Consider the following 17,189-nt stretch of genomic DNA (forward strand, 5'->3'; position numbering starts at 1 on the left):
GAATTTCCCATAGCCCTCTCTGGAGGTCCTCTTAAGTGGTGTTACAAAGTCTGCATCACTGCCCTGCCCCATTGCCCTGATTGTTCACTCCCTCTCCTCTGCTAATCCAGGCAAAAAGGGTTCTGGGAGGGAGATGGAGACAAAGGGAATCATTTATTGTTATTGTTATTGATATCAATTTATTATTATTAATTTATTTATTGAATTTGAATTTATTTGAATTTATTTCTTGAATTTATATACCGCCCTATACCTCTGGTCTCAGGGCAGTTCACAGAATAAAATCAAGATATAAAACCACAAAATACCTAATACTATAAAAAGAAAAACCCATTTCTCCCCTTCTTGCTGACTGGATAGTAGAGGAGAACTGGATCCCTTTTAAAGCATGAGATTAGGTACAGTTGTGTACCATCTCATAGGGGACACTTTTATAGAGACGTGGATTGCTCCAAAATCTTAGTTGGGGTGCACATTCCCACTCCCTTATCTGCAATCATCATCTGGGGGGGTCATGTGTTTAAGAGCGTTGTGGCAAACCAACAGTTTTGATAGCAGAGAATTGTTGTGGGCCTGAAAGCAGACACGCACACACAAAATATGGGGTGGGTCAGCATTTCTTATGAGGTGCAAGAGCACATCAACCAGTTCCTTATTAAGTCTTCTTATCAAACTTTTCTGTGAACGTTTCCGTAAATAAGGAACTCGGAACAAACTTCAGTTTTGTATTCTCCCACGAGGTTCAAGAAGAAGCCTAGTCAATTGTGGAAGTTGGCTCTAAATTCAGGTAATCCCCTATGGCAAAAAGTTTAGTTCCTCAGCAACAGATGTTAGTCCCAAAAATAGAGAAGTCGATGGCTTGTGGAAGAAGCCAGTGACATGCACCTTAATTTGCATAGGAATCATGAAATATAACAGCTAAATTCCACTGGTTTTTGCAGACCAAGTGCTGAGTGAGAGAAGAACACCTCACTGCGTTTTCTTTTGGCCCAGGTTTGAAAAGATGTCACGCGTTTCTCTGTTTCTGCTTTTCTCTTTTCACGCAGCTCTGAGCCTTAAAATCTGCTCTTTCAACGTGAGGTCATTTGGAGAAGCCAAGCGAACAAGACCAGAAATCTTGGATGTCATTGTAGAGGTATGTTGTTCGCTCTACGGGATTAAATAAATACTCAGCTGAACGGAGGGACACTTTATCTAGCTCATTTTTCAGGGTATTTTATCTTCACACAGCCAAGTCCTGCTAATGAATGGCTGAGCATTAATAAATCTGCTGTGTTCCTAACAGCGGAAGAATCAATTTGCAGACCTGAAGCCATATGTTCAGCAAGATTTATTTACACATTAAATCTAGCAGAAATACAATGCTGAATGCTGTTGCAGATGAACATGAGGGATTATGGGAACATTTTGATGGGCAAGAAAAATTGTCCCATTCTCATCTATAGTCTCATCAGACGTTGCTTCGTTACTAGCATGCTTAATTTGTTTAATCACCACTATGAAGTACTCTGGTCTCATTAAGGAGAAATTACAATCACAAAATAAGTTGGACCCTTGCAGACAAAAGTGATTGTATTATAAACACCTTCCGAGTGATTTAAGCACTTTGGTGCCATTCAAAAACCTGTGCATCGGATGCTTGTAAACAAGAACAATACATCACCTTTGCATTGCAACGAGCTCTGCTTGAAGCCATTTAGCACTTCTAAAGTGTACAAGAAGACGTACAAATGCAACCGCTGTTCTGAATCCTTCCTCTCCCAGCAAATTATGAACTTCAAATCTTTTGTTTGACAGTGACAAAATGAGGGCACACGCAGCGTTTTGTGACATGACTATTTCTGTATCTGCTTGCAGACTCATTTCTGTAATTTTATTTTATTTTTAAAAAGTGGCCCAAAATGCTAATTTGGCTGAGTGGCTTTAAACCAGTGATTCAGCACACAATACATGAATGCTAAATTCAAGTCAGCAATTCAGATGCCTCTATGGATCTTCTGCCACCATTAGAGCTATAGTTTGTCCTTTAAATTTAGGAACACAGAAAGCTGTCCTATACTGAGACAGGTAATTGGTCCAGCCAGTTTAATATTGTCTGACTGACAGAGGATCTCCAAGATTTTAGAGATTTTATTCATTTTTAATTGCATCGTTTTGCCAGGGGTTTCTTTGGTTGTCACCCAGAGCTCATTTGGGAGGGATGTGAAATAGAAATTTAATAGTTGATGTAATATAATATAAATCATAATTGTATTCTTTTATTGGTCTGCTGCTAATGAATGCAGAGTACAGAGGCATGAACCTGTCTGTGTACCTTAAGACACTTTAGAATTTTCACTTACGCAATCCTTTCAATCTCTTGGAACATCATCCCATTTCTTAAAGGATAGTCTCACAGTATTTATATAGTCCTCAACCCATTATTTTCCATGGTTTCACAATAGATGTGAATACCAGCAAATCAAATACTGCCTCAGCCACTAGCTTTGAGATATCTGGAATTCTAGAATACACAATACATTAATTGGCTTTGCCTCTCTCTAAATCCCTTCATCTATCAAGAACAGTGGCCTGCAGATGGGCTATACACTTTCTAAACTTTTTTTTCCATGTACCACATAACTATTCCCACATTTATCCATTTATCCACCTTTTTAAAGAAGAGTTGGGGGGAGATTTGCACTAAAAGTACTCTGGAAAATATGGGACACTGGTGGCACTGTGGGTTAAACCACAGAGCCTAGGACTTGCCGATCAGAAGGTCAGCAGTTCGAATCCCCACATCGGGGTGAGCTCCCGTTGCTCAGTCCCTGCTCCTGCCAACCTAGCAGTTCGAAAGCACGTCAAAGCACAAGTAGATAAATGGGTACCGCTCCAGTGGGAAGGTAAACGGCGTTTCCGTGCGCTGCTCTGGTTCGCCAGAAGCGGCTTAGTCATGCTGGCCACATGACCTGGAAGTTGTACGCTGGCTCCCTCGGCCAATAAAGCGAGATGAGTCGGTCACGACTGGACCTAATGGTCAGGGGTCCCTTTACCTTTCCTCTGGAAAATGGGGGAGCATGCGAAATCACTGAGGGATCAGCTAATCAGTGTCATGCACAGTTTGTTTCAAACTTGCAGAAACAGTCTTTTTCATGCTATGGATTTGGAAAAGGATAGGTGTGTTTGGACTGAACTTAGTGAGAGTGCTTCCAGAATATTGCTGGTACTCTCAGGATTTTGTTTCTGTCTTCCCTCTAACTCAGGAGCTCTCTAGTACAGGCGCTGAAAGACCAGGAATTTTTTTGAAGCCCATTTCTGATAGGTGAAATGTTCAGGAGGCATGCAAAGCCTGTTCATTCTGGGAATTCCAAGTGTGTCAAATAAAGCATTCTTAAGAATGTTCTTTCTTTCCTCCTGCAGGTTATTTCTCAGTGTGACATCATGCTACTGATGGAAATAAAGGACAACAGCAACAGGCTATGCCCCTTCCTCTTAGAGAAATTGAATGGGTGAGATGTGAATGTCAAATTTATTAAAACATGCAGGGTCAGATCAAGGTTTTTTTGGAATTGGGGTCTTGGGCAAAAAGCTTTCAGTGGGCCCACTTCTCACCTGGCCCACCTCCTTGCTACTGCCATCGCTGTTCATTAGGGCCAGGTGGCCCATGAGGCAGGATGAGGCAGCCTCCTTTGGTGGTAGAGCACCCCCAGAGGCTCCCCACCCCGCCACCCCCACTAATGGTGGAGAAGCCGTGGTAGTTTCTGGTGAGATGTCACGAGATCTCTTCAGAATCCACTGCAGCTTCATCGGCACTGCTGCATGACCCAAGTAAGGGAGACTGGCAGTGGTGGCATCAGTTTCCTGTTTCACCTCAGGTGACTAAACAGGATGTGCCGCTCAGTGGAGGACCTACAATTTTAGGGCCCTGAAGCTTGAACTGTCATGGAAGGCCCCTTTGCAACCAGCAACTAGGTCTGGATAACCATTGTTATCTTCTTCAATAGGATTGCTCCACGACAGATCGCCACACCTGTGCTACTGACTCTCAAACTTTGTTGAAGTGTATATACAACTAAAAAAGTTAACCAATTTGAGCTGTGTGACTCAAATTGCGTCTACTATACCCAACATCTTTAAGCAATGTGGACTGAAGTAGCTCCTGGGGGCCCCTCCAGGATTAGAGGCCCTGAAGCTTAGTTTCATAGTAGATCCATCCCTGATGCTGCCCCTGCTGTTCATTCATTTGCTCAGAAGGAGAGGCCAAGGAAAGTGAAGGTTGCTGCTCCCCCTCCTTGCCCTTGTCATAGTTTGTGCACTTGGAGAGACTGAGCATGCAGGACCACAACACAGTGGTAGAGCACCTGCTTTTCATGCAGAAGGTCCCAGGTTCAATCCTTGACATCACCAGTTGTGTTTTATGATTTTCCTGATATTGTAAGTGAGCCAGAAATGGTCTGTGACCATAATAAATACATACACCAGTTAGGGCTGGGGATCATCTTCTTCTTTAGCAATCACTCGTAGCCGAGTAAGATTGTCTTCCATGAACATGGTTTTAACAGTAAATCCTTAAGTGACTGTGGAGGCCAATTCTGGATCCACAGGTCCTTCCACAGTGGGGATAGGTTTCTGGGTGGGAGTTGATCATGGTGAGAGTTTGTCAAGCATGCCTTCCTCGTAGAGCTTTTCTCTCTTTCGCCCTGAGTTTGAGCATCTTCAAAGTCTATGACACCTTTAGCTGGGAATATTCCCTGCTATAAACCCCTGAGAACCACTGCCGGTCAATGAGGACAACACTGATCTCATTGAAAGGCAGCTTTCAATGTGTCTAAGCAGCAAAAGCTAGGAGTAGGAAGAGAAGGGCCAGTAGGCCCCTTCTGGGATGTAGGCCTCAGGAGGTGACCAACTATGGCAGAGGAGAGGAGAATCAATGCTGAAGGAGGCCTCCCCTTTTCAAGCATGCCATGGTGGGTGCCTGCAATATGGTGGATTAATTCCTTAACTCACACTTCAGGCCCCCTCACGACACATTGTTTGGGAAATCACTAGCCCTCTCGAGCGCATTTCTTTCTCTGCCAGAGATGGGGAACCTGTGGGTCTTCTTAGACAACTCCCATCATCCCTGACCATTGGCCTGACCATTGGCTGGGGCTGATGGAAGATGGAGTCCAACAACATCTGGAGGACCACTGGTCCCCCTTCCCTACGGTATGATATTCCCCCCAGAAACATTATCCACGCTGCAGACCATCCCACCTAGCAGAGCAGGAGAACCTTGGGATGGACTGTGTCAGGGCAGAAAGGGGATTTTGCTCAGATAGTTAAGCAGTGAGCTTCTCCACAAGCCAAAGCCAGAAACATTGACTATTGTTTGTGTTTCACAATGGTGTGTGTGTTTCCTGTGTATTCTTTCAAATATATCAAAAATCATTTTTCTCCAGTCACTCGCAAGAAAAGTACAGTTATATGGTCAGCAATCGGTTAGGAAGAAGGACCTATAAGGAACAATATGCTTTTTTCTACAGGTAAGTGCATTTCGAAACTTTCTGCATGTGGCATTCTTTGGAAACTGCAAGAAAATAAGCTGGTGTATTAGCCTTCAATTCCCAGTTTAGATTGTATATCTCCTGGGGAAAGGGACCTGTCTTTTGTATACATATTAAACTCTGTACTCTCTGATGATACTGGGTAATAAATAAGAATAAAAGACTCCTCTGGGGCATCTAGATTGTCTTGGCAGACTTGGGAGTGGTTATACGAGCTGTAATACCCCGCGGGGGACTCTCCAGACAGCCTTTTTATTGCATATTCATGATGATTTGTGCTCACAATGCTATCGGCGCATTCACACATGACTTGAAAGCATTGGATTTTGCAGGAGACTCCCACACTGAAACCAGCAAAACAACCCTTCCTTCCCCTTGGGAAAATGCCTATAGAGCACCCTGGAAGTGATGGCCTTATTGCCCATTGACCATGGTGGCCCATTGGTCAAACAAGGATTTCTTCCAGTGCTGCTCACTGTACAGAAGCAGTATTCATATTTCTTTCAGATATATGGATGTTATTGGATCCAAAGACTAGTATCTCCCATTTGCCTTTTTTAATGAATAAGCAAAAAACTAACTTGCAAAACTACTTTAAGTATCCTCACCAAGGGTAGCCTCCAGACGTTGGACTTCAGCTCCCAGGCAGCATGGTCAGTGGTCAGCAACGATGGGAGTCGTCATACAACATCTTGAGGACACCACATTGGCTAACCCTGATCTGCACTAACATCCCCTTGTTTCATCACTTTTTGTTTTATATTGCCCTCTCACAGCATCTCACTGGCTTCATGGCATCCAAGCATTAAGCTCTGAACATTTCTCATATATACATGCTTCCGTCTTTTAGGACTGTGGTGGATTGATGCTTCTGTAAAAACAAAACAAAAAACAACCACCACCACATAACTCTGAACACATGATTTTCTGTTCCTGAAATGCATTTTCACCCCACTTATACAGCAGAACATGAAAGGATTTCATAGCTTCAGGTAGTTGCATTACTGAGCCAGAAAATTTGAGATTATGAAAACTAGCTTGCTTTTTTTGCGGCATTTTCATTGTTGATTGTAGTCTTATTAGCTACCTTGTGGATCTTGGGACAGAAAGTCAGCCTATACATTTTTTTAAAAAGGTCTAAACTATTTGATAGAGCTGATATTCTGTCTGTATGTTAATTCACACTTCAGATCAAAAATGGTGTCAGTGAAGCAAATCTATCAGTATCCCGATCTGCAGCCTGATGACGAAGATGCACTTTCCAGGGAGCCTTATGTTGTCTGGTTCTCTTCTCCAAAAACTGGTGAGACATTGCTGAGCATGCACTATCCTCCTTCTGCATGTTTCATAACCCACAAGCAGAGATACAGGAAAAGGATGAGCATTAGGGAAGCCCCAGATCTTTATTTTAGACTCCACTGATGAGCTCCGAATGGCAAGCCTTAATGTAGGGCCTGCTGTCTAGGCAGCTTATGGAGCCAGGCCTGCTTAGTTTCAGGAGTGGAAATGCATTATGGGCCTTCATGGGATTCTGTGAGCCACAGAGTACTCTTCAATCCCAATTTGGCTGAGGTTACTCTGCAGCTTCTTTAACTTCATGATTAATCCACCCTTGATTGCAGCTTTTTGTAGAACCACAAGCATAATCCAGAACTCGCCGCACGTTGACTTATTTGTGCCAAATTTAATTAAGGTCCTAAACATTAAATAAGTCAAGACTGTAAAACTCCAAGCACTTTGCAATGAGATCTGTTGACTTCAACATTTTCCAGCACTGCATAGCAGCTGGGCTTCTAAGCGTGATTAATGTCCTAGAGCTAGATAGCTGCACATAGAAAACATCTGAAGATAGGGTAGTAAGTAGCAAGAGGAATGCAGTGTGGCACATGATTTAAATGGTTGAATTATAATTCTCATTAATATATTGAGGCTTAAAGGTCCATACAATAATGTGCAGGGCTGGGTCTACAAATTTTGCTGGAGGGGGCAAAAGCCTGCACTGCTACCACCCCTTCTCTTGCAAATTCATGTAGTCTCCACCACCATCACTGAGAGGACGACAGAGGCACAGGCTTCCTTCTCTCGATGGCACCAACAGGGGACAGGACACAATGAGAGAAAATCTTTTCCCCCTTTATGTCCCATGCAGGCTTCCGTCTCTCAGTAGTGGTAGTGATGGCAGTGGGACAACAAAGGGGGAAAGCGTTTTCCCCTGTTGTCTCCCACTAAGAGAATAAAGCCTGCCGGTTCATGTCCTGTCCCACAGCCACTTCTCACCTTCCTCCTCCTGAGGCAGGCAAAGAGATGGGCTTTTCTAATCAGCAGCAGCCTGCCAGACCATAAGGAGTCATCAAACATGTACCGAGGCCATTGTGTATCCCTGTCCTCTTTCTCCTGTGCCGCAGGGCAGGATGCTGTTTTGCCGCTACCCCAACCTGCTGCCCAGGGCATGTGCCCCCTTCCCCTCCCCTTGATCCAGGCCTGGGAATATGCATATTTTGCAATGCTAACATGTCAACATCAAGATGTCCTTTTTCATCCCAGTTTTCAAATTGGATATAAGGATAGGATTCCCAACATACATCCTTGAATGGAAAAAAGCCCACGCTGGTGAGAGCAGTTCCACTGCAGATGCTAAGTGGTCCTTGGGTCTGAGCACGTAGCTGTATGGAAGGCCACCTGAAAGCATCTGTAACCCACTCAGATCTTTAAAGGAAGTGCAGAGTCCAAAACTATGTAAATACTCTTTTACTCTGCACCCAGTGCACTCCCACCATGGGTTTGGGAAGTAGGGTACACATTGTGTTAGCCACAAACCATGCCTGTCCTGTATCTGGCTGTTCATTTCTTATGCAATACAGTGGTACCTCGAGTTACAAGCACCTCAGGTTACAAATGCTTCAGGTTAACAAACTCCACTAACCTGGAAGAGTTGCCTCAGTTGAGAACTTTGCCCCAGGATGAGAACAGAAATCGTGTGCTGCCAGCGCAGCGGCAGCAAGAGGCCCCATTAGCGAAAGCATGCCTCTAGTTAAGAACAGTTTCAGGTTAAGAACAGACCTCCGGAATGAATTAAGTTCGTAACTAGAGGCACCGCTGTGCTGTCTTTTGGTGTGTTTTCCCCAAAACCAGCTTTGATCTTAATTGAGAAAAAGAGCAACCTAGCTGCATTTTAAGCCAGTAATGGGTATACAGACCAAGAGGAAGGAAGGAAGGAAGGAAGGAAGGAAGGAAGGAAGGAAGGAAGGAGCTATTCAAGAGGTGTAGATCTGTATGTACAAAAGTGTAGCATGAGAATTGTTGCTAAGCAGAATCAGAGACAAAATGGGCCTGCTAAGATCTGGAATCCATTCTGGGCCCTAACAATCAAACTTCTTATATAATTACAAAACTTTAATGTACTTGATACTGAAAGAAAGATGGACAATGGGTGTTGTTTTGTCTTTAGAAAGACAAAGACTATTATGTTTTGGTAGGCTCAGGTGCCACATGAGCTTAACTCAAGACCCTCCAATATCCATGACCTGTAAAAGGCAATATACCTAATAAACAGATTAGATCTGTCAGTTTTTCTAACCATAATGGGAGTGAATTTTGGAAATGCTGATCATCTTATTTTTCAATGTTTGCTTCTTAAGTGGTCAGGGAATTTGTGATAATCCCTCTGCATACAACACCTGAAATGGCTGTTCGGGAAATTGATGAACTCTATGACGTGTACTTAGATGTAAGACAACGCTTCAAGTCTGAGGTTAGTCGCTGTTCCTTGGTGCATTTGTGCTAAAGTTGTGCTGAATATCAGCCCACCCCAGTGAACACCGGAACTTAGAAAGCTGCCTTCTGCTGAGTCAGACCAATGGTTCATCTAGCTCAGCATTCTCTGTGTTGATGGGCAGGAGCTGTCCAGGATTTCAGATGGGGGTCTCTCTCAGCCCTACCTAGAGACCAGGGATTGTGATCTTCCACATGCTAAGCAGAGGCCTTACCACTGAGCTACTGCACTTCTCCTAAAGCTCCTAGTCAAAGTGTGGCTTGGTTGTTCTGAGCAGCCCAGCCATGTTCCTGGAGACAGGATTACTACTGCCTCTCATCCGTACTAATGAATGAAGTCATTTCAGAATTTTATCTCTCCCTCTTCCTCATAATCACACACCATTAACTTCCTCTCCTTTTTCATTTCTCTGATACTCCCCATAGATCTCTTTGCACCTGAAGATCTATTGAGATAATTCTCAGATGTGGTTGGCACACCCAGGGGAATTCATCAGTGACTCTGTGAGCCAGTCTGATCTAGGTGCGCCTGCTGCCATGATAGGGCGCCTTTGCTAAGAAGCTCAAAATAGATCACTTTCCTTTCCCAATAATAAAAAGTGGTGGAGGAAGTTGTCATACCTTTCTGCCTTGCTTTCTGCAATCCTGTCTCTTCAAATTTGTCTTTTCACAATCTCCTGCCCCACCTTGTAGAATTTCATCTTCATGGGAGACTTCAACGCTGGCTGTGGCTATGTTGCGAAGAAACACTGGAAGAATATCAGACTGAGAAATCACACTGAATTTGTTTGGCTGATTGATGACAAAACTGACACGACAGTGAAAGCCAGCACCCGCTGCCCCTATGACAGGTAACAGCTGGTTTTAGAGCTGACTTGTGAACCCTCCCATCTAGAGCCTCTGCTATTATCTGCAGTGTTGGAAAAACTCTGCTGGTTACCTTAACAAAATGCATGTTGATTTACTACAGGTTGTTAATATTGTGAGGGGGAAATGTGCACCTGGGCTATCTATGCATGGATAAATTATTGCATATTTGGTCTCTTACCTGTGTGACATCACATCCAGCTATTAATCTATGGATAACCAATCTGTGACAAGTGCAAGAAATGGGCCTAGGCAGCTGGAGACTGTGGCTTTCCTGGACTGGAGCAGATTGGCCAATCTAGTTTCCACTGCTCCATTATTTCTTAAGAACATACACTGGAACGTGAGAGTCCTGCCAAAAACCTATCAGAGTCCAGCATCTTGTTCTCTAAGCAGCCAACCAGATGCCTAAGGGAAACTCACAAGCAGGGCCTCACCACAACAGCGCTCTCCGCACTTACAATTCCTGGCAGCAGGTATTCAGAGACATACTGCCTCCAGCAGTGAAGGGTGGAACATAGTCATCATGGCCATTCATTTGTCTAATCCTTTTTTAAAAGCCACACATGGTGTCTATTTCGGAAGTGAAATCCATTGTTTATGTGACAGTGTGTGAAGACATTCTTTCTGTTCCTTGGCTCAGAAGAATAAAGCTATACCAATGCTATCTCAAACCCTCGGTGAGTTAGGGACTTCCCCTGCATGTGAAGACAGGCTCTGGCAGATTGAGCAGATGAGACCAATAGTGGGTCCAACAGTCAAGAAGATGATTCCTGCATATACTTGTAGAGGGAAGTGAGGGGCAGATGGAGCTTGTCAACCTGGGAAGGTAGCTCATCTAGGAGAAGGAAAACTCTGATCCTAAACCTCCACTGCCTTGTGAGACATCTTTGGAGGGGAGGGAAAGGCTGAGGGGTAAACTTGACACAAATCCAGAGAGGAGGCCCCAAGGTGGTTGGATGGTGTCTTGTACGCCGCCTTTTAGTAGCTCCTGCAACCAAGCTGATGCCGAAAGTATTGCTTTACTTTACTTTGGACCACATCAGCGAGGCTGAGGTGGGGGTCTTGTTGCCTGGGCAGCCCAGACCTCCATACACACTGCCCAGGTTTATGCCTCAGGAGGTCACTTTGGTGCTGCTAACACCCTGAGACTGACTTCACCCCGAGAAGCACACTCCATTGTGTCTGAAGACAGACAGATGCCAACAATTACCAAGGCACAATGGGCTTCATAGAGAAAAGTTTTTCTTCCTCCCTCAAAACACTAGAATTCATGGAGCTCCAATGGAGCTGAATATTGGAAGATTTGGGACAGATGAAAGAATGTACTGTTTCACACAGCTCATAGGCTATGGCACTCGCTCCCATAATAGGCAATGATCGCCACCAACTTGGATGGCTTTAAGAGGATTGGAAAAATTCATGGGGAATAAGCCTATCCATGGCTGCTAGCCAGGATGACTATGCTCTGCCTCCACAGCTGGAGACAGCAGTGCTTCTATTGCCAGTTGCTGGAAACTGCAGGAGGGGAGAGCGCTCTTGGGCTTGCAGATTTCCCGCAGGTATCTAGGTGGCTACTGTGAGAACATAATGCTGGGCTAAAAGGACCATTGGCCTGATCCTGCGCTCTCGTCTTATGTTCTTATATGTACTACTGTGTGAACTTGAAGGCCACCTCCTCATACTTCATACCTGCCTTGTTGCACACGTTTTGTTTAATTCGTTGTATTCCATCATTCTTGCACATCCTACTGCGCTATGCAAGAAAAAAAGAATGAACAACTGAAACCATTCTAAAATATTTAAAAGTCTACAAAAGAGTCAAAATGTTGCATCAGTGATCCGGGGATGCAGGGAAGCAGGTTAGCCACCACTGTAATCCCCCATTGAGAGGCAGTAAGGGCAAGTTAATTGCAGCTTTTGCAACAGAACCATTCCTGGGTTGCACGTTGTCATCCTCCCTGTGCAAGTCCTTTGGTTGATTTCCAGACAGAAAACTTTTGACCTCCATGAAGTCTGCCAGGATAATCACCTGAACATACTGATGCTCACGATGAGCTCATTCTCTGCTGTTGGCACAGCACTTTCCCTCCCTCTGCCCACGCTGTTACCCTTGGCAAGATCACCTCCCTTCCTTGTTCCCGAAACAGCTGGCAAGCAAGCGCTGTGTTAGATAGGAGTGTACTTCTGAGTCACAATCCAGCCTCCTTTCCCAGCAGTGTGCATCAGGTAGTGCCAGGATGATTAGTGATGTCTGAACATAGTCCTGTGAGGACGGGGAGTTTGGGAGAAAGAGAGAAATCGCTTGGGGAAGCTCTCCTCCGGTTGTTTTTTGCACAAAGCACTGCACAGACAAATGTGTCAGGTGGGTATCCCTGTGGCAGCCTACCTGCAGTGGAATGAACTTCACCGAGCTGAGAGCAAACATTCAATCCCTGAAGATCTCCAGAGGACTTTGCATTGCAGAATTAGATGGAGAAAAAGGCTGGTATCATTGGGTTAGTGACTGCATTCCTAAGCAGTGGTGAATTGGCAAGAGTCCCAAGGCCAAGATAGAGAGGCTGGAGGGGGGCCTTTTTGCTCCCCCCGGGCCTGAGGTTCCCCATCCATGATCTGAGATACGCAGCTGGCTAACCTTCATGCTTCTCAGAATTTTGACTTACCAAGTAAGGCCTGACACCAGAACAAGAATATCAGAAGCAGTCCTAATAACAAGCACTAAAGCTTACCTGTATCTGTGCAGCTCAGCCAGAAATACTTGAGAACCCGCTACATTTGGGATAATTTTAATTGGTTATTCTTTTGTTTTTCCTATCTTTATGACTAATGGAAACGGATCCTGTATTGAGGCACTTAAATTGCCATTTTCCATCGTCCTCTACCACCCACGGAAAGATGAAATAGCAGCTAAGAGACAAGCTATTTGTGGATCAGCTTAATTGCTGGAGTTTGCAGGCAACTCGCCTTGCCTTGCCCCTGGGTCGCTTGCAAATTCATCTTTGTGCTATCAAAACCCACGATGCTCCCTGCTCACCTTTTCTTTCTGACAGCAGCATATGTATTCTCCTCCTGCACAGCAGGCTAACACCCAGTGGTCTTGTTTTCGCCTCTTACAGGATTGTACTCCGTGGGGATAAACTCATAAATGCTGTTGTGCCAGACTCAGCCGGCATCTTTGATTTTCAGAGGGCCTTTTCGATGACTGAAGCACAGGTTTGTGTAAGACAGGAATAGTACACAAGCGGAGTGTTTTTGCGTTCTAGTCCTGCATCCGCCGGGGCTTGAGTCCACAGCTGCGCTGCGTCAAAACTGGGGAAGCAGACCAGTGAGAGAGGCAGGCAGCCAGTCGAGGGGAAACAAGCAGGTAGAGCCGAGAAGCAGGAAGAACCATGAGTTGAGAAATATAGGGAATCACATAACAGAATTCCAGGCACATCTGCACAGATAGACAGGTGTGTGCCATGTGTACAGCCAACATACTTCCATCACTTTATCCCCCACTGTGTTTGTCTACGCAAATCAGAGACCTGTGTGGATCATGCTGCGTAAACAGCTGGAGTAACACAACTCCAACAACTGAGGAGCCAAGAACATGATTTATGTAGTACCTGCAGCTGCATCAGTGGCTAAACCATGAGCTGATAACAAAATACGCCACTTTAGAGCTGTACTTTGGCAGTCTTTAGATTAATGGCCTGCCAGTGTTTGAAAAAGAAAAGGTTCTGACCTCCTTTTTTACTCCTTTACCTAATCCTCAGACCTTAGTTGGCACAAAAGAGTCTTTGAGAAAGAGTATTCTTGCAAAGTATTGCTTTTATTCTTAAAAAGTCGTCTTCTCCAACCACCATCAAGATCGACAGCTTTTTACACACACCAAACGCAACCAGCTTCCTACCATCCAACCAACCCACACCCAACACTAACATTGACCACTCTGTATATACAGGTACAATTAGGTGAAAGGTTGCATGAGTCATTGTAGGCCGCTGACTCATGCTGACTTAGTCCTTTTAGCATTAAAGAAACAGCGGCCAATTTTTAGCCGTGACATGGCCCATGTGCTCTGTCAGCGAGTCCTGCCACTGATAGGGCACTCCAACTAGCCCCTGCCCCCTAGTGTCCCTGGGAGGAGATAGAGCTCAGTGGCATAGCATCTGCTATGCATGCAGAGGGGCCCAGGATCATATAATTATAGAATCACAGAACTATAGAATTGGGAAAAGCCCTGAGGATCATCTAGTCCAACCCCTTGCAATGCAGCTGTCCTATACAGGGATCAAACTTGCAACCTTGGCATTATCGGCACCATGCTTTAACCAACTGAGCTGTCCAAGAAGGACTAGGGGGGGACTCTTGTCCTGAACCTGGAGAGCCACTGCCAGTCAGTGGGGACAATGCTGAGTTACAAAGACCAGTGGTCTGATCCTATGTTCTTGTGCACACACAGCAGGAGTGTCTGCAGGGAGGGAGACTTTGTGCAGGCTGCTACACACGCAATGGAGCCCATGTGCATCTAGAATCCTGATTGTGCAGGGCACAGTGGCATAGTGTGGGCGGAGCCACGGGGCACTTACCCTGGGTGCAAAATTCTTAGGGGCACAAAATTTCAAAAGGAAATAAAAATATTAATAAAAAATAAATAGTGGACCCTCCTGCTAACACAGAATATCTCCCAATGTTCATGTGGATGGGCTGCGGAGAGGATTTGAGCTATGGCTGGTTGCTAGGGTGCCTTCTGCATGGGCTTTAGAAACATGACCACTCTCCCTTGGCCATGGCTGCCACTTGGGTTGGCTGCCAAGCTATTGCCCCTTCACTCCAGCCTATTGGCAGGCAGTGCCAAGGATACTTGCCTTGCCCCAGACACTGGCAACCCATGCTATGCCACTGGAAGGATGTACAGATGGCAAGCATGGATCTAGGGTGTGATGTCATGGTCAGGACTACTCAGCACAGCCTTCTCACATATTGGCAGAATGCACAAGAAGTTTCCCCGAAGAAGGCTAATGTGACATGGGGAAACCCACACTAACACAGTGCATTGTGCTGCAGTATTCACGATCTATTCCCTGTGCTGTAATGTAGTAGAGCTCTCAGGTTGGTTGCATATTCCATATGTGTGCTTGTCGGACAGATGCATCCATAGCCTTCCTGAGCAATTTGGCTTTGGATGTTTGAAAGCATAGCAGCCAGATTTATTTGTGGCTTCCCTGGAATAAGGGCTATGCACCTCACTTAGGGGCTATCTTTGTGTGGCTTCATATAGCAACAAATGGCAATTACTCAACATAGTATGACTTTTAAATATTTGTGTGCAAGGGACAGGGTGTCCAATTAATCCACCTATTGTGTCCCTTACTCTGCAGGCTTTAGCAGTGAGCGATCACTTTCCAGTAGAGTTCCAGCTGAGAGCCAGCAGACATTCCCCAAGACGAGCAAGAGCAAGCAATCGTAGGCGCCTCTTGCAACAGGGCTAGACAAGAGACTGCTGTTCTACAAAGAAAAGAAATTGGATGTATATTCACAAGAAAAGAGTGGGTTTAGTTTTTGACCTTTTCCTTGATGTATGTCGGCCTCCCATATGGCCTATTTCACCAAAAATATGCAAACCGAAACTATTTTTATTGTTAAAAGCATTCAAGGTTAAATAAAATAAATGAGCTAAAATTAACTTTGCCGTAACCTGAAAGACAAACGCAGTGAGGCAATCTGAATGCCTTAGCAATGTCTTCAGCAGGAGTTGTTTGGTGAAACAATTTGTTCAGAGTTGTTCGGCATCTCTGCCTGTTCCCAACTTCGGTCTTCTGGCCAAAGATATTTTACAATCAAGAACTCAGAAAGAAACTACAGAAACACACTTTTTGCCATTGACTGACTCCAGTCTTGTAGGTGGGTGCATGCACACGGGGGCGCGCACACACACACGTCACATTACTTCTTTGAAGTTAGAGAAATGTGAAATTGTTGATTTAGGTGGAACTCCAAAGGTTACCAAAATAAAAACCTAGCACTGAGACACTGAGTACTCAACTCTCCCCTCAGATCAGATCCAAGAAGAATGTGCCTTAAGGTTTTTTCAGTTTTTCCAATTTTAAGTTCAGTTCAGAGGGAGCAGTTTAACCCTCAAGAAATTTCATCAGCGTTCTAATACATACGTTTTTATAAATAAGCTTGCCTAACATAAGCAATTTCATCTGATGTAGTACATTTTTGAGTGATATTTTCACTAGCATACACATTTGTGTACACACACACACACACACACACACACACACCGGAATATGCCTTTTCATGCACATTACTTGGTTGGAGAACTTTGCTGCAAAATTCAGAGAACTTCAAATATTCAACAATGGCAGTGTTTCTGTTAGCCTATGGTTCCAAGGAGTGTGAATTACTGAATATTCACCTTACATACAAACTTAATCAAGTCTTCTCCCTCATCCTTAATCAAACCCAAATTCTCAGTCTGGATGAACTGAGACCATGCAAGTAGGTTGGAAAATGATGCTTTACATTTGCCTTTCTAGATTATTGCAATTTTAAAGATGGGCCAGTAGGATGAATGTTGTAATGCTAGACTAAATTTTATTTCACAGCTTGATCTTGCTTGGGTGCTCAGGATCTAATTTCTTCCCGTATTAAGGTGACAGGGAAAATTATCCTCAAGTCAGACTGATTAATGACTTGGGTGGCTTTTTGTCCTTTTCTCTCTCTTATGGAACCATCTGTTTTATCTTCACTCTAATTGTTTGTCTTTGCACACCATGCACAAATTGATGTCCTTTGTTAGATCAATTAATATGCAGCATGTTGGAAGTGAGATACAAGTAACACAGGGCTGTTCTCCAAGATCACAGTGAAATATAGCATTACATGGCAGGCTGATATGAACCTAGAAAAAGGATTGTCCTTAAAAGTAAAGCAGCAAAACGGGTGAGAACTGAAGAGGAGGAACACACCTTTGTTTAGATCTGTAATCATGTACAGCCAGTTTTCCCACCACCCTCTTTGCATATTGCA

The 17,189-nt window shown here is 44.4% G+C and overlaps 1 protein-coding gene across 1 annotated transcript; it reads left to right on the forward strand.

Moving 5' to 3' along the window:
* The first annotated feature begins 367 nt into the window (after positions 1 to 367).
* DNASE1L3 (deoxyribonuclease 1L3) lies at positions 368 to 15,837 on the forward strand. Its single transcript, XM_083595353.1, has 8 exons — positions 368 to 1,135; positions 3,403 to 3,491; positions 5,424 to 5,507; positions 6,719 to 6,831; positions 9,167 to 9,279; positions 9,993 to 10,150; positions 13,283 to 13,379; positions 15,533 to 15,837. Exons 1-8 carry the CDS (start codon positions 1,004 to 1,006, stop codon positions 15,641 to 15,643), a joined length of 897 nt encoding a protein of 298 aa, XP_083451479.1. The 5' UTR covers positions 368 to 1,003; the 3' UTR covers positions 15,644 to 15,837.
* Positions 15,838 to 17,189: the final 1,352 nt, after the last annotated feature.

The sequence above is a fragment of the Podarcis filfolensis genome (genome assembly GCF_964270895.1).
Source record: "Podarcis filfolensis genome assembly, chromosome: 2".
NCBI lineage: Eukaryota > Metazoa > Chordata > Lepidosauria > Squamata > Lacertidae > Podarcis > Podarcis filfolensis.